The sequence below is a fragment of the Budorcas taxicolor genome, chromosome 5 (genome assembly GCF_023091745.1).
Source record: "Budorcas taxicolor isolate Tak-1 chromosome 5, Takin1.1, whole genome shotgun sequence".
NCBI classification, from domain to species: domain Eukaryota; kingdom Metazoa; phylum Chordata; class Mammalia; order Artiodactyla; family Bovidae; genus Budorcas; species Budorcas taxicolor.
Window position 1 is genome coordinate 39333648 of NC_068914.1, and position 26660 is coordinate 39360307.

General features: G+C 42.8%; 1 protein-coding gene across 1 annotated transcript in view; it reads left to right on the forward strand.

Moving 5' to 3' along the window:
• Positions 1-26660, forward strand: part of PCNX2 (pecanex 2) — a 304964-nt gene that overhangs the window by 150389 nt on the left and 127915 nt on the right. Inside the window, exons 20-21 of the mRNA XM_052640516.1 lie at positions 9480-9621; positions 13881-14058. Coding sequence (XP_052496476.1) covers positions 9480-9621; positions 13881-14058 — 320 coding nt within the window. The remainder of the gene's footprint in view (positions 1-9479; positions 9622-13880; positions 14059-26660) is intronic.

The following is a 26660-nucleotide window of genomic DNA, read 5'->3' on the forward strand; positions in this document are numbered from 1 at the left end:
TCAATTCAGTTTCAATGTGCAGTAGTAGCAGAGCTTGAAGTCAGGAGTATGGCATTGGTGACCTCTAGGATTCACTATCTACTGTGTCCTTCCTAGATGTTTATTTGAACTCCCTTTCCACATCCTTTTCCATTCCCGCTTTGACTAGACGTTGTACTGAATACCAACCATGGACCCCCTGCCTTGGGGTGAATCATCACCTAAAATGTTTTCCTCTTTACATGTAGTATGTATACCCACGCTTGCTGGTGTATGCAGACAGTGTGAAGTATATTCACAGTCCCTGCAACTAGAGATTCAGAATTAATCAGGGGGAGGCATGTGGAGCTTCTGTGTCACATTGAGATGTCAGCTGTTGTCACTTTCAATTCCCTGGCAGCACCTCAGGTAGTAAGCTAGAGCTGAATTATGCAGTGCAACCAGTCTTTTTTTTTTTTTTTTTGACTCTAGGGGTGCTATTAAATAATAAAGGTTTTTGCAATTTATGAATGAATTGATTTCTAGTCCTCTTGAAGTTCTTTTTATCCTGTTTTGCAGCTATCATCTTGCTTCTAAGTAGAGACCCAGTTATTAAAGACCCGGAGCCTTACCTGTTCATATATGTTATTTTGGCCATATTGAATGCTAGTCCTACAAGCTTGCTGTTCTAAAGGCAGACAGCAGACTAGTGCTTACAATCCAAGACTTTTACAGCTTGACTCTCTTAGCTACATGCCTTACAGTCTTGTCTTTGATGTAGTTTCCACATATGCACAGAGGGTTAATATCTTACTAAATAAGTACTTCTGCTCTCAAATATTTGGAAAGACATAGATGATGAATTTGGAGCTTATTGGTTGATTTCTATATTATTTGATATTCATTGCTTTGTGTGTTTCTGGAATTCTATGGCAAGCCCATATTTGTTATCATTATCTGCAGTAAATCCTTGCGCACTGCAATGGGATTGCCTGCCTACACTCAATCAGCTTTATGCCCACTTACTGGAATATATCATTTACTGAAATTAAATGTGACAAGCATTTGAAAATCCGGATCATACTCCCCCATCCACGTGGCATCCAGGTCACTCTTGGGTGATGAGCCACTGAAACACTTCTTTTGATTCAGATATTTTTCTAACTGCACTGCAGGATGAGGTTGGCTTATATTTCCCTTAATTTACATATTTTTGCAGAAATCTAGCTAAGGTTGTCATGTTTCTCTGAGTTGGTGACAAATGTTGATAGAACTCTGTAAATGTATTTTTATAAGCAAGCTGAATTGCATTTGATGTGATGGCCTCAATCTGACATTGCTGATGTCTTATAAATTGAACAATCAGAAAACATAATTTTGTATAGAAGGAAACCTAGCCCTAATTGATTATACTTTATAAGAGATTAAAATAGGAAATGTTGTTTAATATGTTATTGTTAGACAGCTTTTTGTTTTTGTAATCAAAAAAGCAATTTCAAGAGGCTGCTTTTTTTAAAAAAAAACAAAACCCCTCTTTTCATTTTAAATATTCAGAGTTGCCCCCAACCACCAAAACAAGATGATAAATGAACATTTATTGAACCTTAACTCTAGGCCAGGCATTATGCTAGGTGCTTGAAATACTGAACTGATTAAGACATAGCACCCACTCTTGACAAACTCACAGTCTAATGGGAAGATTAGTATATTTAAATGAATATTTACTCTGGTATGACAGGTACTATAATTGTAAAATTCACAGTGTACAGTAATGGCTCCAAGAAATAACATATCTTGCTTCAAAACCAAAGGTAATATACAGAGTGCAAGCAGAAAGTGGGGTGCATAGTTTATAAAGAATTTTAAAATAGTACCAAATCCAGTTAAAAGTTGGACTCTGTTTTGCTGTCATTATGCTGACAGTTCTAAGCAGTGTTAGTGATAAAGCCTCTTTCTACTGGGATGGACTTCAAATGCCCTGCCCTTGGCCACCACTGGTGGTGACTGTGTTGGGAGTGGCGAGGAGTTGAGGAGGGGGCCAAGAAAAGCTCCAGATGGCAAGATGACTTATTTTGTAAAAAAAATGAGGAATTTCTCAAGTAGGAAATTCGGAAGGATATTCCAAGAAGGCACCAAGCACATATATAAAGACATATAAAACAGCATGCTTGACTGCAGTGCAGGGGGAAATAGCAGTCATTTTCAATAGATGGTGATGACCCATTAGATATCCATATGGGAAAATCATCAGTCTCAACCACCGTCTTAGTAAGATAGTGTATTATACACAATAACCAGTTCTAAATAGCATGCGGATCTAAATGTAAAATTTAAAACAATTATAGTTTTAGAGGAAAGTAGAAGGCGGTCATGGCCTTTGTCTTTTGAACAGAACACAAAAATCTTTAAAAGGAAAAATAGATGAGAACTTGGAGCATGTTAAAACTAAGTATTTCTCTTTTATAAGAGATACTATTCAGTTCAGTTCAGTTCAGTTCAGTTCAGTCGCTCAGTCGTGTCCGACTCTTTGTGACCCCATGAACCGCAGCACACCCGGCCTCCCTGTCCATCACTATCTCCTGGAGTTCACTCAAACTCACGTCCATCGAATTGGTGATGCCATCCAGCCATCTCATCCTCTGTTGTCCCCTTTTCCTCCTGCCCCCAATCCTTCCCAGCATCAAAGTCTTTTCCAATGAGTCAACTCTTCGCATGAGGTGGCCGAAGTACTGGAGTTTCAGCTTCAGCATCATTCCCTCCAAAGAACACCCAGGGCTGATCTCCTTCAGAATGGACTGGTTGGATCTCCTTGCCGTCCAAGGGACTCTTAAGAGTCTTCTCCAACACCACAGTTCAAAAGCATCAATTCTTTGGTGCTCAGCTTTCTTCACAGTCCAACTCTCACATCCATACATGACCACAGGAAAAACCATAGCCTTGACTAGACGGACCTATTATATAGTGTGCAGTTTACATATTCATTATGTTTTGTATTGTCCGTGCTAGAATGTAAGTTCCATCAGGGCAGAGATTTTGTACTGTTTGGATGCTCATTACGCGATAAGAAAGTGTCAGGCGTAGAGTTGTCTGTCTCATTTGTGGAATGAATGAACGGTGGAGTAGGGAGGAGTAGCTTTAGGTGAGAGCATGAAATGAAAACCTTTGCTAAGATGTTTATTAGACATTTCAAGTATCTTTAAAAGAGAGTTGGATACGCTGGTTTGAAGCCCAGAAAAGAGGCCCATGCATAGAGATATATTTTTAGTAGTCAACAACATATTGACAATAGATGTTTAAGGCCATGGAACTGGATAAGATCATGTAGGGAATTACTAGAAGTATGGGGTAATAAATTGGATCAGATACTGCTGGGAGGTTGAGTAAGGTGAGGACTGAGGCTGATGATTGGATAGCAATGTGAGGTCCTTAAAAAAGCAATTTCATGACTCGGTTGGAATGAGACTCTGATGGAGTGAACTCAGAAGATAGAAGGACTTAAGTTGTGGAGAAAGTGAGTGTAGTCAATTGTTTTTTTCCAGAAATTATTACAAAGGGGTGCAAAGAAATAGGGAGGTATCTGGAAAATATCCAGCATCTGGAAGGAAAATGGTCAAGGGAGGGTGTCTTTTTTTTGGACTAAAGATATTACAATGTGTTTATATTTTGATGAGGATGATTCAGTACAGAGAGAATAAGTAGGAGAATGGTCCTGCACAGAGAAAGGTCCTTATGTAGGTAAGGGGTAACGGCATCCAGTGCACACAAATGATGGGGTTAGGAAAGAGAGAGTTCATTTTGATAATAGACAGTTACAATTTTTTTTAAGGCTGAGAGATTGCATATATGAACAGTGAATCTAGAAAGGAGGAGATAGGTAAGAAGCACATAGATGCAACATAGTCTAGTCCTGTATAGAGGAAGAAATAGAACTGTGATTCTCAAACCCTAACACATATCAGAATCACTTGCAGGGTTTGTGAAACGTGGATTACTGGACCCAGCCTGTAGGTTTCTGACTCAGCTGGTCCAGGATTGCATCTGAGAATCTGCATTTTTAACAAGCTTCCTGGGGATGCTGCTGCTGCTGGTACCTGTTTCTCAGTACTGTGGGGGGTGTGGAGACCAGCAGCATCGGCATCCCCTGGCAGTTTGTTAGAAATGCAGGGTGTCTGGCTCCACTCTGGACCTATTGGATCGGATTATGCCTTTTAACAAGTAGTTTATTTGCATGTCCAAGTTTGAGAATCGCCGTCCTAGGACAATATTTTTCAGCCTTGTCCTCAAGTGATTCCAACATGCAACCATGATTGAGAACAACCGAGTCAGGGTGACCCCACAGTACACTGCCTGCATGACTAAGCAAATACATGTCTCATTAAATAAGATAAAGAGTTCAGGAGGAGGAGCGGGGGTGCGGAGGTTGACTGAGTTCATGTTGTATTTGAAGAGTGTTTTCAGGACATCAGATGAAGCTATTCAGTTGAGTATCTAGAGCTAGGAGACACCAGAAGAGAGATGGAAGACTGCGTTACAGATCTGAGCGTCATCAGCATGGAAGTAGTAATTAACATTAGGGATGTGAAGGCGATCAGCCCAAGAAAATGAGAAAAATGGCAAAGAAGTCCAAGGAAGGCAATTGACCAAGGAGAAAAGAAGAGGCGCCTGCAAAGAAAGTGGGAACAGTAAAAAAGTTTGAGCACAAGCAGGAGTTGGGCTTCCCGGGTGACTCAGTGTAAAGAATCCGCCTGCCAGTGCAGGAGGCCTGGGTTCGATCCTTGGATGGGGAAGATCCCCTAAAGAAGGAAATGGCAGCCAGCTCCAGTATTCTTGCCTGGAAAATCCCATGGACAGAGGAGCCTGGAACACCATAGTCCATGGGGTTGCCAAAGAGTGGAACACGACTTCGTGACTAAACAACAGCAACAGGAATCGGCAAGGCACGGAAGCTAAGGTGAGGGTTGTAGGAAGAAGGAAAAATCAATGATGTTTTATATCTCAGAAAATTTTAACTCCAGTAAGATAGACTGAGAAGCATCAGTTATCCATCTTTTGGGTGCTCACAAATGGCCTTGCCATGGGCAGTTCTGGGCAAAGGTAGCTGCAAACCCCTAGTGCAAAAGTTTCACCAGGAAACAGGAGACAAGGAACTGGGATTTTCAGACATTACCAGCCTTTCCAAAAAGCTTGACTGTGCCAAAAAGGACAGAGTGATGAGCCACTAGACGGAGATGCTGGTGAAGGCAAGTTTTCAACTTGGCCAAGACCAGAATCTTGCCACTGGCCATTGAGAAAGAGCCATTGGTTAGTAAAGAGGGAACCAAGGTGTCAGGAATAATGGGGTCCAGGGCATCTGTGGGGTTACCCTTAGGAGGAGCAAGAAGGTGGGTGTGAATACAGATAAATTTGCAGTTGAGGGGTTTGGATGTGGAGGAATTTATTCCTAATAGCTTCAATTTTCTCTAGGAAATAGGGGTCAAAGTCATTTGCTAGGAAAGAGTTGGGGAGGGATCTTGGAGATTTATTGTCCTTATTTTTCATGTACTTTCACAAAAGACAAACACCTTTCTATCTACATGTAAAATATATAATATACCTGTGTGTGTGTGTTAGTCGCTGAGTTGTGGCTGACTCTTTGCAACCCCATGGACTGTAGCCCACCAGGCTCCTCTGTCCATGGGATTCTCCAGGCAAGAATACTGGAGTAGGTAGCCATTTCCCTTCTCCAGGGGCTCTTCCCCACCCAGGGATTGAACCCAGGTCTCCTGCATTACAGGCAGATGTTTTACTGTCTTTAGCTACTAGGGAAGCCAATTATATATCCTAAACTTCATTCCTTAATAATTAACCCATTTTCAAACCCTGACCAGAAAACATTTTGCATTGACCATTAAGAATATTCAAAGTTGAATTATTTCCAAATATTCTTATTCTTGAACTATTTTTCCTTTAACACTTCCTCCCTGTTTCATTTATAACTAAAATTTGCCCCTAATTTGATAATTTCTCATTGTATCTCTCTTCTGCTTGTTAAGCTGATCACTGGGGTATTTATTCTTGCTGGTTCCCATGCGATAAAGTGCTTACTCTGTCCATTCTCACCATGCCCATCTCATTCAAATTAATTATTTTCAAGCAAGATTTCTGAATGCCAAACCTCTTCTCATAATCTCAATCACGTGAAGAAAGCCTTTGTGTTTTTGAGTTATAAATGTATATATTCTTATATAGAATTTCAACCACATAAAGGAAGAAGTAGAAAATCGCTTCCCAATTGTGTGCGTGTGTGTGTGTGTGTGTATGTGTGTTGCTTTCTGTGCCCATCACATAAAGTCCCAGGGAAGTCGGCTGGGAATGCTAATCTGTCTCTAATCCTGGAAAGAAACCTGGAGGGACGGCTCATTTTATGTCCCTGCTCTGTCACTCTGTACAGGGTGTGTCCGCCGTTTCTCTTTGATGAATTGATCTTTGTGTCCTCCAAACAGCATAAAACCTACCAGGCTCTGTTGGTTTTTCATTATAAACTATTGGGGTGTAAGTTTTTTAACTTATAAATTGTTGAAGGAGGATATGATTCCAGAAGTTTGATGGGGTCCCCCTTCCCTCTTGGCAGATTTAGGCTTTGAGTCCTGACGTGTCTGGCCCATTTGCCCAGCTTTAATGGTGGGCTGGGCTCTACCCCAGCCTCTCAGTTACTAGCAGACAGAGATCTGTGGGGTGGGGTGGTAAGATGGGCCCCCCTGAGGATCTAAACCTGCTGGGCACTGCCCATGGAGAAGGAAAGCCGAGGAGGGCAGGGGTGCAGTGTTTTCCTATCTCCAATCCTATGACCTAAGGAGGTTTGTGCCCTGACCAATTTGACCATCCACTTCTCCCCAGAGAGAAAGGTGGGCAGAGATGGGTAAGAGGTACTGCATTTACCCTATCATGGGCAGGAGAGCTGACTTCTTCACTGTGAGTAGTAGGAAGGATGAACAGAACATACAAAACTGAGGCTTAGAAAGATGAAGGCAGCTGTTCATGAGCACACAGTAGTGGTTGGTAGAGTCTGAATGCAAACCCAGATTCAGTTCAGTTCAGTTCAGTTCAGTCACTCAGTCATGTCTGATTCTTTGCAACCCCATGAACCACAGCACGCCAGGCCTCCCTGTCCATCACCAACTCCCGGAGTCCACCCAAACCCATGTCCATAGAGTTGGTGATGCCATCCAGCCATCTCATCCTCTGTTGTCCCCTTCTCCTCCTGCCCTCAATCTTTCCCAGCATCAGGGTCTTTTCAAATGAGTCAGCTCTTCGCATCAGGTGGCCAAAGTATTGGAGTTTCAGCTTCAACATCAGTCCTTCCAATGAACACCCAGGACTGATCTCCTTTAGGATGGACTGGCCGGATCTCCTTGCAGTCAAAGGGACTCTCAAAAGTCTTCTCCAACACCCATAGTTCAAAAGCATCAATTCTTCAGCACTCAGCTTTCTTCACAGTCCAACTCTCACATCCATACATGACCACTGGAAAAACCATAGCCTTGACTAGACGGACCTTTGTTGGCATGTGTCTGCTTTTGAATATGCTGTCTAGCTTGGTCAAAACTTTCCTTCCAAGGAGTAAGCGTTTTTTTTAATTTCATGGCTGCAGTCACCATCTGCAGTGATTTTGGAGCCCCCCAAAATAAAGTCTGACACTGTTTCCACTGTTTCCCCATCTATTTCCCATGAAGTGATGGGACCAGATGCCATCATCAGTTTCCTGAATGTTGAGCTTTAACCCAACTTTTTCACTCTCCTCTTTCACTTTCACCAAGAGGCTCTTTAGTTCTTCTTCACTTTCTGCCATAAGGGTGGTGTCATTTGCATATCTGAGGTTATTGATATTTCTCTCAGCAATCTTGATTCCAGCTTGTGCTTCTTCTAGCCCAGTGTTTTTCATGATGTACTCTGCATATAAGTTAAATAAGCAGGGTGACAATATACAGCCTTGACATACTCCTTTTCCTATTTGGAACCAGTCTGTTGTTCCATGTCCAGTTCTAACCATTGCTTCCTGACTTGCATACAGGTTTCCCAAGAGGCAGGTCAGGTGGTCTGGTATGCCCATCTCTTTCAGAGTTTTCCACAGTTTCTTGTGATCCACACAGTCAAAGGCTTTGGCATAGTCAATAAAACCGAAATAGATGTTTTTCTGGAACTCGCTTGCTTTTTTGATGATCCAGTGGATGTTGGCAATTTGATCTCTGGTTCCTCTGCCTTTTCTAAATCCAGCTTAAACATCTGGAACTTCACAGTTCACGTATTGGTGAAGCCTGGCTTGGAGAATTTTGAGCATTACCTTACTAGCGTGTGAGATGAGTGCAATTGTGTGGTATTTTGAGCATTCTTTGGCATTGCCTTTCTTTGATTGGAATGAAAACTGACCTTTTCCAGTCCTGTGGCCACTGCTGAGTTTTTCAAATTTGCTGGCATATTGAGTGCAGCACTTTCACAGCATCATCTTTTAGGATTTGAAATAGCTCAACTGGAATTCCATCACCTCCACTAGCTTCCTAAGGCCCACTTGTCTTCACAATCCAGGATGTCTGGCTCTAGGTGAGTGATCACACCATCGTGATTATCTGTGTCATGAAGATCGTTTTTTGGTATAGTTCTTCTGTGTATTCTTGCCACCTCTTCTTAATATCTTCTTCTTCTGTTATGTCCCTACCATTTCTGTCCTTTATTGAGCCCATCTTTGCATGAAATGTTCCCTTGGTATCTCTGATTTTCTTGAAGAGATCTCTAGTCTGTCTCATTCTATTGTTTTCCTCTATTTCTTTGCATTGATTGCTGAGGAAGGCTTTCTTATCTCTCCTTGCTATTCTTTGGAACTCTGCGTTCAAATGGGTATATCTTTCCTTTTCTCCTTTGCTTTGCACTTCCCTTCTTTTCACAGCTATTTGTAAACCCAGATTGGTATAACTTAAAACTTTAGCTCTTGTGAAAATGAACCTTACTTCCATGATACTTCCTTCGTTGTGAAGGCTCACAGAAATGTAATACATTCATAGTGACAGGAGATTGGGGATCAGCTTTCTGGTACATATATAGATGGCCAGGGATTTGATTGTGGGTTTATAGATGAAAAAAGAGAGAGCCCAGAAATGAGCCCCAGACTGAGAAGCAACCCTAAGCTTAGGAGGAGACAGGTCCATGAGATCGTTCCCCAAGTCTCTATCCTTCACTTTCTAACCTCACTCACTCTGAGATGCCTTGATGTGTTGTGACAGCTGATTTCATTGGTCCCAGTAATAACTAATATAGAAAAATCAATTGACTTGAAAAATTAGGAAACTGCCCTATACTGTATATTATTATTTACGAACTATGTAAAAACAAAGCAAAAAGTGCCTGCTTAGAAAGAAAATTGATCTATCATGTATCTAGAGTTCTGCAGCTTTTGAATGAAAGGAAGGGGTGGATCACTTATTATCACATGTACTTAAGAAAAATAATTTGATTGGTGGCTGTTCTCAGTGGTTTTGTGTTTCTTTCAGATGTTGCCCATTTAATGTGGTTTGAAAGACTCTATGTTTGGCTTCAGTGTTTTGAAAAATACATCTTGTACCCAGCAATCATTTTGAATGCCCTCACAACGGATGCATTTTCAATAAGCAATTACCGGCGACTTGGTACCCAGTAAGTGGAGAAGTTTATTCACACTATGATTTGAATCACCACGTTTTCAAAATCTAGTGCATTTTCTCTGAACAGGCTGCAGCCAAAGCCAACTTCTGTCTACTAATGATGGGCCAAGTAACAGTAAGCCATGGTGGCCTTTTACTCAAACTTGCCGTGGCTGGATGGTTATTGTAGAAAGACTGGGGTGCAAACAGAGTTAGATCTGCTTGAAGTGATCTTGGAAATAAATTGTCAATAGATTTGAAAATCATCCTGTGGAAGCTTGGTCAGAAGCCTTAACGAGATGATGGCAGCGCAGTGTGATCCCGGGGTTCCTGGGGTTCTGACGCTCATGCCTACAACTCTGAATTGCCTCATGTCATTTCATTTAGCAAAGACTGTATCATTTTATGCTTTAGGGAGGGGGTAATTAATCACTGTCACTGCTCTCTCTGCATTTATACATTTTAAATACAAGGAGAAGCCATGTAATTAAAAGAAAAAATGGACCACAAAGAGACTTCATGTCATCAAGATGCTCATGTTTTTGCAAAATGTTTTATTTTAAAATGAACTCTGAATTTACAAATGAAAGTCTACTTGATAATTTATGGATGTGTTTTTCCTACAAAAGGTTGACATTTCTCCCAATCAGTTAATAGAGGAGGAGGATGTAAAAGAGATTCCATCTCAGATTTGCTTCTGAGTCATGTTGCTTAAACATTATATGACCATGTCAACCCTTATGTGTAATGCCAAGCAGGCCTACTCTTCCTTTAGGGGTGTGATGAGAACAAATTAATCAGTATTCGTCAAAGATTAAGCAAACTCAGATAAAAGTCGTGTTATTTCTTGGTTGGACCTTGAGTAGAGTCGTGGTCACTCAAAGCAGACGCTAAATGAAATGACCCTATAACCTTCCTGTCTTTATCAGACTCTGCTTTCCTTCTAGTCCAGACCTGGTTCGATCAGGCCAGGGCAGGAAGTCCATGTGGGTGTGCTAAGTCACTTCAGTCATGTCCGACTCTTTGCAGTCCTATAGACTGTAGCCCTCCAGGCTCCACTGTCCATGGGATTCTCCAGGCAAGAATACTGGAGTGGGTTGCCATACCCTCCTCCAGGGGATCTTCCTGACTCAGCGATCAAACCCATGTCTCTTATGTCTCCTGACTTGGCAGGTGGGTTCTTTACCACTAGTGCCACCTGGGAAGCCCAAGAAGTCCATACCGTTTGGTATTTAAACGCCTAGACTTTGGATCCAGTGATGAAGATTTAGTCTCACTAGACAGACAAGGCAGCTGACGCGACTGCAGACCTCTTGGCAGTCTGGGTGGGGCCCCACGCATGAGATAGCCCTACATCTAGAACACCCAGTGCTTTTCTAGTGGCAGCTGTTTCCAGTGTGGTACCATTTTGGCTGACCCCACGAGGACATTCTGGGACAGGGTAGATCCTCAATTTCCAGAACAAGGATTCACAGTCAGAACCAAAACAGCCACCCCAGTACCAGTGCTGCCCTGCGATAATCAGCAAAAGCATTTAAAGTTCTCACTTCCCAACATCAGGACTAGGACCTTGAGAGTAAAACCTGCCAGTTGAGACCAAGCAGCTCTGGCTGTTGGTGGAGGATGGATATAAAGATTAGGAATTACGAAGAGTCGAATAAACAATTCGTTGAGAGTCCAGTTTGAAGTAATATTAATCTCTATCCCCTCTCATCTTTTTCAAGACACTAAAGTTAGAAGTGGCACCTTACCTATGTACCTGCAAGTACTCTTAACTCCCGGACGACACCAACAGAATTCTTTTTCTCAGAGCCCAAAGTGATGACTTCCTTATATTCTTGAGGCATCCATCTGAAGACGTAGAAAGTCTCTCTCAAGATTTCAAGCACCCCACTACACCAGCTGTTCTCAAACAGGGCAGCAGGAGGCCATGTGTCAGTATTTCCTAGAGACCTAGAGACCTGGGTAAGCCCAGCCCACATCCTACCCTCATTGAGAGCCGTGGTACCAGACAGTGAACTCCTCAATGGCAGGCACTGTTTCTTATTCAACTTGTAGTAACAGGAAATGGTAGGAGTATGGACAGATGGGTGGACAATTGAGTGGGGGCTGGTAAATAATGAGTGGGTGCCTCATAGGGTCTTGGTAGGCATCTGCCAGTGTGATTTAAAGGGATGCTTTGCCTCTGTCCCAGACCATTGTTCACTGATCGCTACTTAAGCCTTTATAAAATCTTTAGCTAAGCCTACAACCATCTGTGAACCGTTGGCTGTAACCATTACTATCGCGATGTTAGAAGAGCCACAAGCATCACTCCTTAAGCTCTCCCTTTTTCTTCACCAGTCGTCATTAATAAATATAAAATGGGTGCTGTCCATTTTAGTCATAGTCATGGAAAACAAAGTTTAGAGTTAACCCTCATCTAGATTTTTGCCTGAATAACCGAGAAAACCCACTCATCTCCTTTGAAAACCAGAGTATCCCTAGCCTTGGGATACCTTGTCTTTGGGTCCCCTCTCCCCAAGAACTTTGGCTATGTCATAGGGACTCTCATATCCTGGGCTGTTGTCAACGGCAGATGGGCCTCAAGTCCTGTTTTCATACTGCATGTTCATCGTGGTCATTAGTTTCTACTGGAAAAGAAAGGGGTTATGGAGCAGTGCTCAGCCCCGCCGAAGGAATAGAGGTTACTAAACACCTTCCCACTCTCCCCAAATCTGCATGTAATCAGGGCTAGTTTTTCTCAGAAGCCTAATCTAAGCCCACACAGTGCTTTGGCCAGACCTCACTCAGGGACAGGGTAGAATCGATTCCAACACTAGGTCTGAAAGTGTATAAATTATTAGATTGAGGCCAAAGGCCAATGAAAATACTACCATTAGATCTTTGCAATGACAAAAATGACAATTTTGTGCTTGATAGATGCTGAGACTTAGGAGACATGCTTTTAATGCCCGGATCCTGAAGTATTATTAATGCTGATAAGGGTGTAACTGAGTCACTTTGCTGTACAGCAGAAATTATCACCACATTGTAAATCAACTAATGTTAATAAAACGTTTTAGAACAGGAAACCTAACTTTTAAGTGCAACTGTTCTCTGGAACATATTTCCACTTCTTTTTCTTTTGAGTTCCCAAATAGGATGTTCAAACTGGAGGGGAATCTGGTTAAAATGTGCCAGACTTTCTTTCAAAAGGACAGACCCCTCAAGGAGGTAGTGGTGTGCTCTTTCTGGCTGTTCTGAGCACTGATCAGTTACCTTCCCATCTCAAGGTGGGTAGATTGTTGACCTTGCCGTCTGCTAGAATTGTGCACATAGCACCTGCCCCCAAAATGGTCAGATAGGTGAATTCAGGAGTTTGGTCCTCACAGCAAAGTCCTGCTATTTCTTTGTGGGTCTGCCTCTGTCCTGTTTCTTAACTCAAAAGGTCTAGGTCGTGGGGGCTTGTGTCATGTTGTTGATTTAATTTTCAGTGGGGGAAAAAAAGATCAGAAAGCTGATGTTTACAAAGACATCACATATGGTGGAAAACATTGGCAATGAATATGTAAAGTAAAAACAGCTTTATTGAGACAGTGGGATTTTTCCTTATTTCAGAATTTCATATTAGCTACTGTTACTCAGACTTTAAAGAATCTGCCTACAATGCAGGAGGCCTGGGTTCGATCCCTGGATCAGGAAGATCCCCTGGAAAAAAGAATGGCAACCCACTCTAGTATTCTTGCCTGGAGAATTCTCTAGACAGAGGAGCCTGGCGGGCTACAGTCCATGGCATTGCAAAGAGCTGGACACGACTGAGTGACTAACACTTCTCACTGTTATGACATTGATTCAGTGAGATTTTGTAATTTTTTTAAAGGCTTGCACTGAGCAGATGCTAACAAGGACAACCTGCTCTGCTTTCTCACTTGCCACCAAGCTTCCCGTGGAGCTTGACAATGCAGTAGCTCCTTCAGATAAGCTCCCAGGAAGCTCTGTGCCCTTGATTGCAAAGTTCTGAGCACAGTAGGGAAGCTGCCTCTAGTGGCAGAGTCTGTGTTGGTGAGTCCCTTGGGATCCAGTTTCAATCCTAGTGTCTCCCCATGAGATGAGGGACTGAAACTCTGAGACTCAGTTTACTCCTATGTAAAATGAAGATGATAACCCACCGTCTTTGCTTTTTGCAATGTGCATAACTCACAGTAAGCCCTCAAGACACGTGAGCCGTTGTAACTCACCCAGCAGCGTGTGGACCACCACTGATTATCTCTTCTCTTTCCCTTTCAACAGCTGGGACATTTTTCTGATGGTCATTGCAGGCATGAAGCTGCTGCGGACCTCTTTCTGTAACCCAGTCCACCAGTTTACTCACTTGGGCTTCACAGTGATCTTTTTCCATTTCGACTACAAAGATATTTCAGAGAGTTTCTTACTGGATTTCTTCATGGTGTCCATTTTATTCAGCAAGGCAAGTTAAGCTCTTTTCTTCATTTCAAAATAGAAAAGGTGCATTTCTCACCAAATGTATTAAGAGGTTGAAACATTGTTTTTTAAAAAAATTATAGCATTAAATTAAATTGAATTACATATGCATGTCACATTCCTGCTGCCATTTGAGGCGTATTCCCCATGAAATGGACGTATGCCATGTTATTTGCCAAAAATCACTAATTAGCTTGAATTAGCTTTTTGTGTTGCTTGAAATTTTATGATCTTTGTCTCTGTTAACAATCTCATTGTGGAACTTCCTAGATCTCAAAATGCTTGGAATTAAAAATTAGCAACCAGACTAATTTTCTTTTTTAAACAAAACTTGGCATTTTGCCTTTGGAGGTAAAGTTGAGACTTGGAACCAGAGAGCTGGGACTCTTGGAGTACTTTCTTTCCCTTAGCTTGTCTCAGGTCAAGATTTCATCTGGTGTCAGTTCACCCATGGGCAGTGGGAAACCCTAATCACAGTTCAGGCAAATATATGGGAATAGTACCCAACGTTTAACAGAGGAAGGTAAGCTCCTTGGAATACTGGTCTGAGTGTATGTGCTCTGAGCACTGTAACAAAGCTGGGATGTAAACAGAAGTTAGGAAAATAATTTGGAAAACTCTTTCCTCACATGCTCCATTTAATATAGCAGGCACGGTTTTCTGCCCTGATGTTGTCCTATTCTCCCTTTTGGTTAATCATTTTTAAATTCTAAGGTTCTTTCCTGAATTTCATTTTGAACCTCTATTGAGTTAGTTCTATTAATTTCTCTACTTACTATCTGTCCTTTCCTTCACCTGGCTTCCTCTTATTCTAAGTGACAAAAATTCAAATATTCCAATTATATCACTTTGGTAGCCCACCTAGTTTTCACATTTTATTCCCAAATTTCAGCTTTGGTCTTTAACCCACAGAAGTTTGTTTTCCATTTGTCTGGGGTCTGTTTTTTGAAAAATTTATTACATTTTTCTGATGATTCAAGTCACAGGCTTCCATAATCTGGTTTTCTCCATTATGTCTAAATGTCCATGATCTCACATAATAAATGTAAAATTGTCTCCTTTGATCTTGAAAGCATTGATAAAGTTGTAAATAATTTTACTACTCATAGAAGTAAGAACTTACTATCAGATGCAACATGAGTTGGAATGGTTTGAATTCCTAACTCTGGCATTATTTATATCTTGACTTGGTAATATTTATATTCTTGCCTGAACCCTAGTTTCATGGAAAATTATAAATAATGATGCCAGTCTCACCAGGTGAAGAGGATTGATTAATGTTAAGTAGAAGAGAAGGTTTAATTTGTTTGAGTTCTACCAGTTTATTGCCACCAACCCATCTCCCTCCACCCTTCTCATGCACGCGTGCTCAGGCACGTAACCCCATGGACTGCAGCCGCCAGGCTCCTCTGCCCACGGACTTTTCCAGGCAAGAATACTGGAGTGCATTGCCATTTCCTTCTCCGAGAAGAGAAAGGTTTAAATAGCATGTGCTTTCCAAATATGAGGTAGGACTTTTAAAGCCATCTTAAGTAGAAAAAGAAAAGTTACACCCTGCTTAGGATGTGAAGGAGTGTGGCTGCTTTTTTGTACTGAACCGTTTGTTTCAGTAGCCTCCTGTATTAGCGCCAGGTGCCAGGTGAACAAGAACTTAGCAGAGAAGGGTGAGCACCTCCTGTAATAGTCTTCTTAAGTGATTCCACATCTGCAATAAGAACAGGGATTTTCATTTGCTGGGGGGATGGCAGCCTCCCCACTGATCAGCCTGCTGGTCAGTTGAGAGATGGTTACTGCTACGATGCCTGCTAGGGGCAGATGTCCAGATCAAGAGGGCCTGCTGGCAGTAGAGGAAGGATTTATGCAGACCTGTTGCTCTTCTTCCTGTCCAGGTGGGCACTTAGTGCCATCCTGTGCATATGATAATGAGGAGGGTGGAACCTGATGGTACACAGTCTGAAACTATTAATAAATTAATAGTTCTTTACTTACAAAACAGAAACAGACTCACAGACTTAACGAACATGTGATTGCCAGCAGGAAAAGAAGGAGAAAAGATATAGGCAGTTTGGGATTGACATGTTTAGTTCAATTCAGTTCATTTCAGTCACTCAGCCGTATCTGACTCTTTGTGACCCCAGGAACTGCAGCACGCTAGGCTTCCCTGTCCATCACCAACTCCTGGAGCTTACTGAAACTCATGTTCATTGAGTCGGTGATGCCATCCAACCATCTCATCCTCTGTCGTCCCCTTCCCCTCCTGCCTTCAATCTTTCCCAATATCAAGGTCTTTTTAAAGAGTCGACTCTTCCCATCAGGTGGCCAGGTATTGGAGTTTCAGCTTCAACATCAGTCCTTCCAATGAATCTTCAGGACTGATTTCCTTTAGGGTGACTGGTTGAATCTACTTGCAGTCCAAGGGACTCTCAAGAGTCTTCTCCATGCCACAGTTCAAAAGCATCAATTCTTTGGCGCTCAGCTTTATTCACAGTCCAACTCACATGCATACATGACTACCGGAAAAACCATAGCCTTGACTAGATGGACCTTTTTTGGCAAAGTAATGTCTCTGCTTTTGAATATGCTGTCTAGGTTGGTCATAACTTTTCTTCCAAGGAATAAGTGTCTTTTAATTTCCTGGCTGCAGTTACCATCTGCAGTGGTTTGGGAGCCCCCCCAAATAAAGTCTGTCACTGTTTCCATTGTTTCCCCATCTATTTGCCATGAAGTGATGGGACTGGATGCCATGATCTTAGTTTTCTGAATGTTGAGCTTTAAGCCAACTTTTTCACTCTCCTCTTTCACTTTCATCAAGAGGCTCTTTAGTTCCTCTTCACTTTCTGCCATAAGGGTGGTGTCATCTGCATATCTGAGGTTATTGAGATTTCTCCTGGGATTCTTGATTCCAGCTTGTGTTTCTTCCAGCCCAGCGTTTTTCATGATGTACTCTGCATATAAGTTAAATAAGCAGGGTGACAATATACAGCTTTGATGTACTCCTTTCCCGACTTGAGAACAGTCTGTTGTTCCATGCCCAGTTCTAACTGTTGCTTCTTGATCTACATACAGATTTCTCAGGAGGCAGGTCAGGTGGTCTGGTATTCCCATCTCTTTAAGCATTTTCTATGGTTTGTGGTGATCCACACAGTCGAAGGCTTTGGCATAGTCAATAAAGCAGAAATAGATGTTTTTCTGGAACTCGCTAGCTTTTTCGATGATCCAGTGGATGTTGGCAATTTGATCTCTGGTTTCTCTGCCTTTTCTAAATCCAGCTTGAACATCTGGAAGTTCACGGTTCACATACTATTGAAGCCTGGCTTGGAGAATTTTGAGCATTACTTTGCTAGTGTCTGAGATGAGTGCAATGTGTGGTAGTTTGAGCATTCTTTGGCATTGCCCTTCTTTGGGATTGGAATGAAAACTGACCTTTTCCAGTCCTGTGGCCACTGCTGAGTTTTCCAAATATGCTGGCATATTGAATGCAGCACTTTCACAGCATCATCTTATAGGATTTGAAATAGCTTGACTGGAATTCCATCAACCCCACTAGCTTTGTTCGTAATGATGCTTCCTATGGGATTAACATGCACACTGCTATATTTAAAATGTAATAAACAAGAACCTACTATATAGCAGGAGCTCTGCTTAATGTTATGTGGCAGCCTGGATATGAGGGGAGTTGGGGACAGAACGAATACATGTATGTGTATGACTGAGTCCCCTTGCTGTCCATCTGAAACTGTCACAACATTGTTAATTTGCTATACGCTAATATATAATCAAAAGTTAAAAAAAAAAAACACTCAGTGCTGCAGGCATTTGGGTTCCATTTGCTGTCATCGTTCTGAAGCACCAGTGAAAGCACTAATAATTTCAGAGAGAACCATAGTGACAGCATTCCTGTCTCCTCTAATTGAGGGAGCCTTAGCAAGTGTAATTTGAATAGTCTGCTTCCAGGCTGGGCATAATAGCAGAGTCCAAAAGAAAAAAGGCAACTGAGACAAAAGCTGGAAGACTCAGCATCCTGAATTAGCAAGTTGGTCCTGAAGCATCCCCAGGTCCATCTGATGCCTGCTCACTCTGTCTTGACAGAGCAGCATATTTTCTGGAATGAGAAACGAGATCTGATTCCCTGGCAAAAAACATAGCTGAATAAAGGTCTTTAAGGTCTTCTTAGAAAGACAGTCCAGTAGAAATTAGTGACAAAACAGTGGCGATGAGGAAGGTCACAGTTAATGCTTCCTGTAAAGATCCTTCCTGCCACCCTCAACTGCTACTTCCTGTTCTTTCTACACATTTTAAGGTATCTGTAAAAAAATTGTCTATTCACATATTTCCTAGTCTTTCTAGAAACCTCCAATATTGTTTTTGCAGGGAATACTGCTGTTTAGGGGGATTCATTGCACAATATGAAATTTTGTTTGTTCAGTAGACTCATCAGTGTCTGGCTTATGACACATCCTCTCATTTACCATCGCAAAATCTCTAAGCTCTTTCCCCAGCCCGGCTCCTGTTCTGCTAAATAGCAAAACCGCTATTAGCCTGGCAGCTCGCCTTGCAGAAGAGCTGCAAGATGAATGTGGAGACCTTGGAAGGGCCTCCTGTTTCCTTGGAAGAAAGGAGCTGTGTGAATATTGGACTTGTTATTATTATCATAAGTCAGTTGTCCCTAATCTTTAAGGCTTTATGGGGGGAAAGAAAGATGTGATGTGATTACAGAGAGATGATCTGTGCTACGAGATCAAAGCTCTGGGGTCCAGAGGGTGAAAATAGATGGCTTCCAGAGGGCCTGCCTGCGTGTTACTCTCTCCCTCCTCCAGTCCGCAAATGCCCCCTGAGATCTGTAAGATGAATGTTGGCTGGTCTCCTCTGTTTGCCAGATCCACTGGTAAGTGGGACGTCATGAGTTCTGGGCCAGAGTTCAACAGGAAGGATTTAGTTGCATTGATACAGTCATCTTCCCAGGTGGCCCGGTGGTAAAGAATATGCCTGCCAATGCAGGAGACGCAGAAGTCTCGGGTTTGATCCCTGGATTGGGTAGATCCCTTGGATTGGGTAGATCTCTTGGAGGAGGAAATGGCAACCCTCTCCAGTATTCTTGTCTGGAGAATCCCATGGACAGAGGAGCCTGGTGGGCTACAGTCCATGAGGTTGCAAAGAGTCGGACGTGACTAAGCAACTGAGCAAACACATGTATGCTTTGACAGAGAGGATGAAACATTCCTTGAGGATGGGGCTCTTGGATGGGGGAGATGAGCAGCAGAGAGAAAGAAAGGTCCCCACATATTCCATCCTGTGATGTTTGATGCTCCAACCACACACCTCTTTCAATTTAACCCCTTTGAAGAGTCAGGCCCCTCTGTCCTCTCTCCCTTAGCCTCTCAATCCTTTTCCTCTCTGTCTTCTGCCCCATTGTTACCAACCAGGGTTCTTGGCCTCCTTAATCAATAGGAATTGATCAGAGGCCAGGCAAAGCTTTACTGGGGCCCCTGCTGCAGCAGGGGATAGCGAGACCAAATAACAGTTTCTCTTGCTCACTCTCCGAGGTGGGGAGAGGGAAGTTAGTTCCTTATTTAGGGTGAGGGTAGGGTGTGTCCAGGAGTTGGGCTGGAGGAGAGGCTCAGGTGGTTTGCTTGCTTTTGGTGTGGTTGTGTGCAGGGGGCACGCATGGCACCCTGCTTTTGCTTCTGGCTCCTCCGAAGTGGTGGTTGGGCTCTTTGGTCTGTGTGTATCTTGTCATCTACAATCGGCTCCAAGTGTGCACGACCATGTTGTTGGTATAGTGCAGCTGCTCAGTCGTGTCTGGCTCTTTGACCCCATGAACTGCAGCACACCAGACTTCCCAGTTGATTACTATCTCCCAGAGTTTGCGCAAACTCATTTCCATGGAATTGGTGATGCCATTCAACCATCTCATTGTCTCTCACTGCTTTCTCCTCCTGCCGTGAGTCTTTCCTGGCATCAGGGTCTTTTCCAGTAAGTTGCCTCTGAACATCAAGGAGCCAAAGTATTGGAGCTTCAGCATATGTATACGCACAGTTCTTGTTAGTCCCTTGTAGTTTCTTTGTATTCAGTTTCTTGAGGAGACATTCGTCCAGGAACAAGTGTTACCACAAAGGGTCCCAGGTCTCAGACTCACCAGCAGCCATCCTTCTAATGTAATGAATTTGTAACATCTTGGATATGCGTGGATCTTTGGGGGACAATAAAGCATGATCCAAGTAAGGACATTTGGTTGTGGCAGGAACGAAGGTGACAGAGGTTTCCTGCTCTCCCGCTGGTACTGAAAAAGTTCTTGGAAATCATCTTGAAATTTTTAGTAATTTTTAGTTAGAGAAGTAGTACTTGAAAAATAGTCCTGCCAGAGAATCATTCTGCCAACATTTCCAAATTGTGTTGCAAATGAAATTCTAAAGACTGTTAGAATGGAGGAATGCACTTTTACCATTTATGATGTTAAAATTGATGAGTGAGGTGGTTTTTACATAAAGCTGTGTGAATGATGGCCCCAGAGCCTTGATGAGTGGCTATGTTCTGGATGACTGCAATTAGCATGCAAGTTATTTGAAATTGGTTTCTAAATGGCATTTTCCTTTATTTTATGTATCCTGGTATAAAGTCTCACCTTAAAATGGAACCACATCTTGGGGAATGAATGCTTCTACGGAAGTATTTTTTTCAAAATACTTTGTTTAATTGTTCAATTATTGAGCATCTCTTCCATGCCAGGCATTGGACTAGACACAAAGATGGTTAGTAATATGAATGAAAGCAGTCCTTATTTGGTGCTTTCTATAAGCCAGGCACTATTTCCAGCACTCCACACATGTAGATGGGCCTGCTTAATCTTCATGGCAATTTTGTGGCTGAGTACAATTCACTGTACAGATGAAGAAACAGAGGCATAGAAATCAAGTTAATTGCCCCGAAGTCTCACAGCTATTAAATGATAGAGCAGGATTCTGCCTATACTTTGTGACCCACCCCCTCTCCCCACCCCCCGCCCCGTTTGGGGACTCTGCAAAGAAGCCACATGAGTTAAGGGATCATTACAGTAAAGTATGACAGGGGAGGTGGCCGGGGCAGAGCATTTCAAGAGTATACATAAAAATGGTACCCCATCCCTCTAGAAGAATCAGAAACAGGGATGCTTCCCTTGACCTTTGAAGAAAGAGGGAGTGAGTCAGGAAAAGAAGGCGAGGGAAAGTGAGCTAAAGCAGAGGAAACTGCCTGTGAAAGGCACTGAAGTGAGAGAGGGCTTGGCATGCTCCGGAAGCTGCCAGATACTTGCTACGTGTGGGACGTGGGGAGGAGAGTGGTGAGAAGGTGAAACTGGAGGTGCCGTCATGAGGCAGATCAGAGAGGACCGAGCGTGCCATGCCCCAGAGTTTGGACTTCATTCCTATTAATATATCTGCTGAAGATTGTCAGGCAGAGGAATCACAGGCTCAGAACTGCATTTAGAAACATCTGTTTGTGGGAGAGAATGAAAGATAAGGAAGCGTGGAGTCTTGGCAATTGGGTAGATGTGTATAGTAATGAGCCAGGCCACTCATAATGAGGGCTTGGGCAGCAGAGGCAGAAATGAGGACAGTGAGAAGGGACAAATCCAGGAGGTGTTTAGAAGGTGGAGCTGATAACATGTAGTAACCATGGGGATGCTGAGGGACGTGGACTGTGGGCAGAAGAGCCATGTCTGGGAGTGTTCACATCTGGTACTCCAGTGATTAGGTGATCTCATTAATTAGGGCCAGAATAAGAAGACATATTGGGGGGACATATGGTTTTAGGTGTGTTGAATTGTAGAATGAGATGCAATGGGCACCAGAAGTAAAGACCTAGGGACAGGATGTCTTCCAGTTTAGATATTTTAATTCACCTCAGAGTTATAAATGTGTGCTCAGTTTAGTAAAGTTAGAAAACCAATGGAAAAGTACAGAGAAAGTCCATCTTTATACACACCTCTCACTTCTAACTCCCTCCTCTCTCTAGTGATAACTGTTGTAAACATTTCAGAATAATTCCTTCTTCTCTGTTTTCCTTCACACACGCAGACACACCACACACCATGAGTTGTTCAGTCGTGTCCAAGTCTTTGCAACCCCATGTATTGTAGCCCACCAGGCTCCTCTGTCCATGGAATTCTCTAGGCAAGAATACTGGAATGAGTCCCATGCCCTGCTCCAACACCACACACATACACACACACACACACACACACACACACACACACACACACAATCTAAAATATTAATAAGATCATTCTTTACACATTTCACTTACTTTTTTTTTTGCTTAAAAATATCTCTTAGAGAACTTCCATGACAGTATGTATAACATTGCCTCTTCTTTCTATGTTGCATAGTATTCCATAGCACATACCATAGTTTGACTAGCCATACCCCCATTGAAGACATTTAGTTTGTTTCCACCTTTTTTCTCTGTGGTAGTTGGGATTTCTGTGTTCACAAACTTCAGAAACCCAGATGTAACTGGCATAATGAAAAAAGGGGATTTCTTGGTTCACATAACTAGAGCTTCCCAGGTGGTGCTAGTGGTAAAGAACCTGCCTGCCAATTCTGGAGACAGGAGAGACAAGGGTTCCATCCCTGGGTGGGGAAGATCCCCTGGAGGAGGGCGTGGCATCACACTCCAATATTCTTGCCTGGAGAATCCCATGGGCAGAGGAGCCTGGAGGGCTACAGTCCATAGGGTTGCAATGAGTCAGACACGACTGAAGTGACTTAGCACACTCACATGCATAACTGATGGTGTGATCCAGAGGCTTAAATGACAGTATCAAAGTTCTGTTTTTATGTCTCCTCTTCTGGCATCATTCTTAGGTTGGTTCTTTGTTTATAGAATTCGTCCAGCTGATAATCCCAGAAAGAAGAGAAGGCATCTCTCCTAGAGTTTTAGCCTAGGTCTTGGGAAGAGTCTCATTGACTCGTTTTGTGTCTTGTGTTCATTCATGAACTAGGTACTGTGGCCAGAGGGATGCAAGCCCTCAAGTCACTGAGGCATGGCTCTTGTCTGCCCTTCAAGTTCTAACCAAACTTTAGAGGCTGGAAGTCAGAGATGGAAGAAAGGGAGAGCAGACAAGAAATATCAGATACCAGCACATTCAATTTCATAACTCACATCCTGCTGCACATGAGTGTTTCCAGAAGATAGATTTCTGTGATAGGAGTTGCTGGGTCAACAAGATGTACAGGATAGGGTCTTCACAGAGAATCCTTCCAAAAGACATCTTTGCTTCTAACCTGGATGGTCAGCATTTAAGACTTAGGTGGAGGAGGAACAGAAGTGACTCATGAAACAAGGTAAAGTACAGTGAAATGAGAAACAGGAAAGGAACTGCTTTCAAGAAGGAAGGAATAGTGTGCTATTCCGTGGAGCTGTATTTAAAAGAAAATTCCACAGTCACAACCACTTTCAGGCTGTTAATACTTAATTAGCTTAGAAAAGGGGCATGGCTTTAGACATGCCATTCTCGTTGTGTTTAAATGGTTTAGTCCACTTGCCAGGAATAAACATGACATATACATCTGATATGAAGGGCCAGAGTACAATGTTTACTTAATGTCACCATCTCTGTGTTTAAAATACAGGTTTCTTTAAGCATCTCCAGCTGGGATGCTATAGACAGCAGAAGTTATTTTCTTTAGCTCCATTACCTTAGTCTGGCTTCTGTCTGCCTCCTCTGAGTTTCTTTTTAAAGAATAGCATATCTCTGTTTCTTTATTTGTTTATTTTGGCCCTGCTGTTTGACATGCAGGATCGTAGTTCCATGACAGGGGATCGAACCGGTGCCCGCAGTATTGGGAGCACAGAGTCTTAACCATTAGGCCACCAGGGAAGCCTCTCATCTGAGTTTTTGGTGATATCAGCACCACTTCCTCCAGAGGGCCATCATGTGGACTAGCTCTTGATATCCTGAAATAAGGTGGGGGCTGGAACATCTCTACGTTATTGTTTGGGTTCCATAATGTTGACAGATGCTCCATTTTCTATTTTCAGTTGATTTGTAGCTCATTCTTCCTTCACTGGGTTGAAGACTGGATTTATCAAGTTTATTGATTTTTTTTAATAATTCTGGAATTTTCAAGAAGATTGTCTCACAGCTTTCTCCCTACTAGATAAGACTCACTCCATCAGCTCTTTCACGACTTTGCTCAATTTGACCTTCTTAGTCAGATCTACCGAGACCACCCAATTTTCATATTGCAACTTGTCCCTGCTACACCGAGCCTCCCCATCTAGTCACGCTGCAATGTTTTACTTTTTTCCGTACCATTTGTCACTTTCCAACATATTCTCTCTCTCTCTTGTTTTTCATTTTATCATCTCTTCCACCAGATGGATAGAAATCTTTGTCTGTTTACTGATAGGTACTAATTGCCAGGACAGGGTCAGGCACACAGTGGGAAAACAAAAAGCCTCTGCGGAGTGTTGCATGGTGCTTTCTGCATGGATGGGTCAGAAACTTACCCAAAGCCACTCTCTCACAGAGCCAGACATGAACTTGATCCTATCCCCAGAATGGCCAAGCCCAGAGTAAAAACTGGTTTGCAGAAGGTTCACGAAACTATTACTGGAACCTAGCACACCCAGGCTCGCAGGGACCCATGTTCACAGGTCATGCCACCCAGGATGGTGAAAGAAAGAAGTTCTTAGTGTCTGCACTCTGTCCAGAAACAAAGAACACGGTCTTATGTGTCCGTGTTCCCAAGAAGACTGGAAACTCCTCGAGTGGTGGGACCGTGGGTGTGCTTATTTTTCCTGTTTTCTGCAACATCAAGCAAAATGCAGGGTCCCGGTTAGGGTCAGGGTTAGGGGTTAAGGGTTAGGGTCAAGATTCGGTGTTAGGGGTTAAGGTCAAGGTTAGGATTATGTCATTTGATACATATTAATTGCATTCAGTTGAGAGCACAAAGATTGAAAAACTGGTTTGTGAGATGTGAAATCCTAGCTTGGATGTGGTGGCTGGGTGATGTTTTATCATTCTAGAGAGATGATGATTCACAGAGGAGGGGAAGGCAGCAGGAGGGGTGTTTTCGACTGGGCACACGGGTTACTTAGCACTCCCTCCTTGGGCTCTCTGTGGTGTGTGTTTTGATTTTCTTGGCTTCTAATAACGCTTGTTTGGCTGCCTCGCTGCTGCCCACTGTCCCGTTCACAGTGGGGGAGTTAACGCATGACCAGCAGAGCTGGCTGCTCCGCTGTGAGTGTGTTGCTCTGTGCTCCCCAATCAGCTGAGCCCTCCTCGCAGAGTTGAGAGTGTAGAACACAATCTGTTTCACGCTGCATATCTACCCCATTGGTGACACGCTGATGCCATTCAATCAGCCAGCTCACGGCATGGGGCCCCGCTGTGATGCCACTTTTAACGTGTCATATAACTGCTGGGAAGCTCCTGAATAGCCCCAAACACCCTGTTAGTCAAGATTTATAGCCCAACACATCAACTTTCTTGTGTTCTACTCCCCAGGACAATACCCACATACCAGGGGAATGGGTTTTCCTTAACTTAAACCATACAAGTTCCTGTAATTCATCTCCTGGAAAGGGACAGAGGGCTGGAGTGAAAGCTAACAGATTGTCTGCACCTCAGCCTTCAAAGTAAGGGGCTGGTCTTCCTTCCCATTTAGGACTTCAAGGCTGGTGTGCAAGAGTTATATCTTTTCCCCTCATTTTTCCTTTTTTCTCATGCCAGAGTATACTGTAATAAATACATGGATTTAGTCATGTTGTTCAAACATCAACGTAGTCATGTGTGTCCCTGCTGATATGTCAAAGAAGTATTTATGGGCTGTCACTTAAAAAAAATTCAACAGCTTTCTCTGTAAAATCAAAGGGCTGTAGCTGATGAATCTTTAGAGAACAGGCATGTGGTGTGTGTTTGAGGCACAGAAGCTGCATGAGAGGCTTCTGGGAATTTAGCAGAGGTGACAAATCCAGGCTCTCTTCACTGAAAGAATGTTGAAAACCTTCGTGCTCAACAATGAGGAAGCCCTCCTTAAAGCGCTTCCTAAAGACAGAGCTCGATTGGTTCTAAGTCAGGGCAACACCTTCCTTACAAAAGGCTAACAATTGGCGCTTGTTCTCCATTATTGGGTGTAGGTTTCTGGTTCTGCAGAATTTGCACACGCATAAACCTAAAGATTCAAAATAGTGTCCTTTACCATGGATTCATATTTAAGACAAGATCTTCGAGGTCACGCATTCTCATTACTTCTTTCCTTTTGCTACGACTTTTGAAAGCACTTTGAGTCAACCAAACCATGTTGCTTCTGCCACAGTTGCAGAAAGGCAGTCAATGACAGTGAGGTGGTTACTACTGTAAAATATTTATGGAGAAGAGGGGAAACATCACTTTTATCAGGAAAATTAGTGGCAATTGCATAGATCTGGCATGTACATGAGAGTCAGAAAGTAACAAGAAAAATTCTATTGACCTGATACCCACCTGAGGCTTTCTTTTGCTCATTGTTTCTGAAAAATATTTTCTGTTCTTATAATCACTAGTTACTTACCTGTTAGAAGATAACTGTGCAAGTATAACCAATATCGTATCACTGATAGTGAATA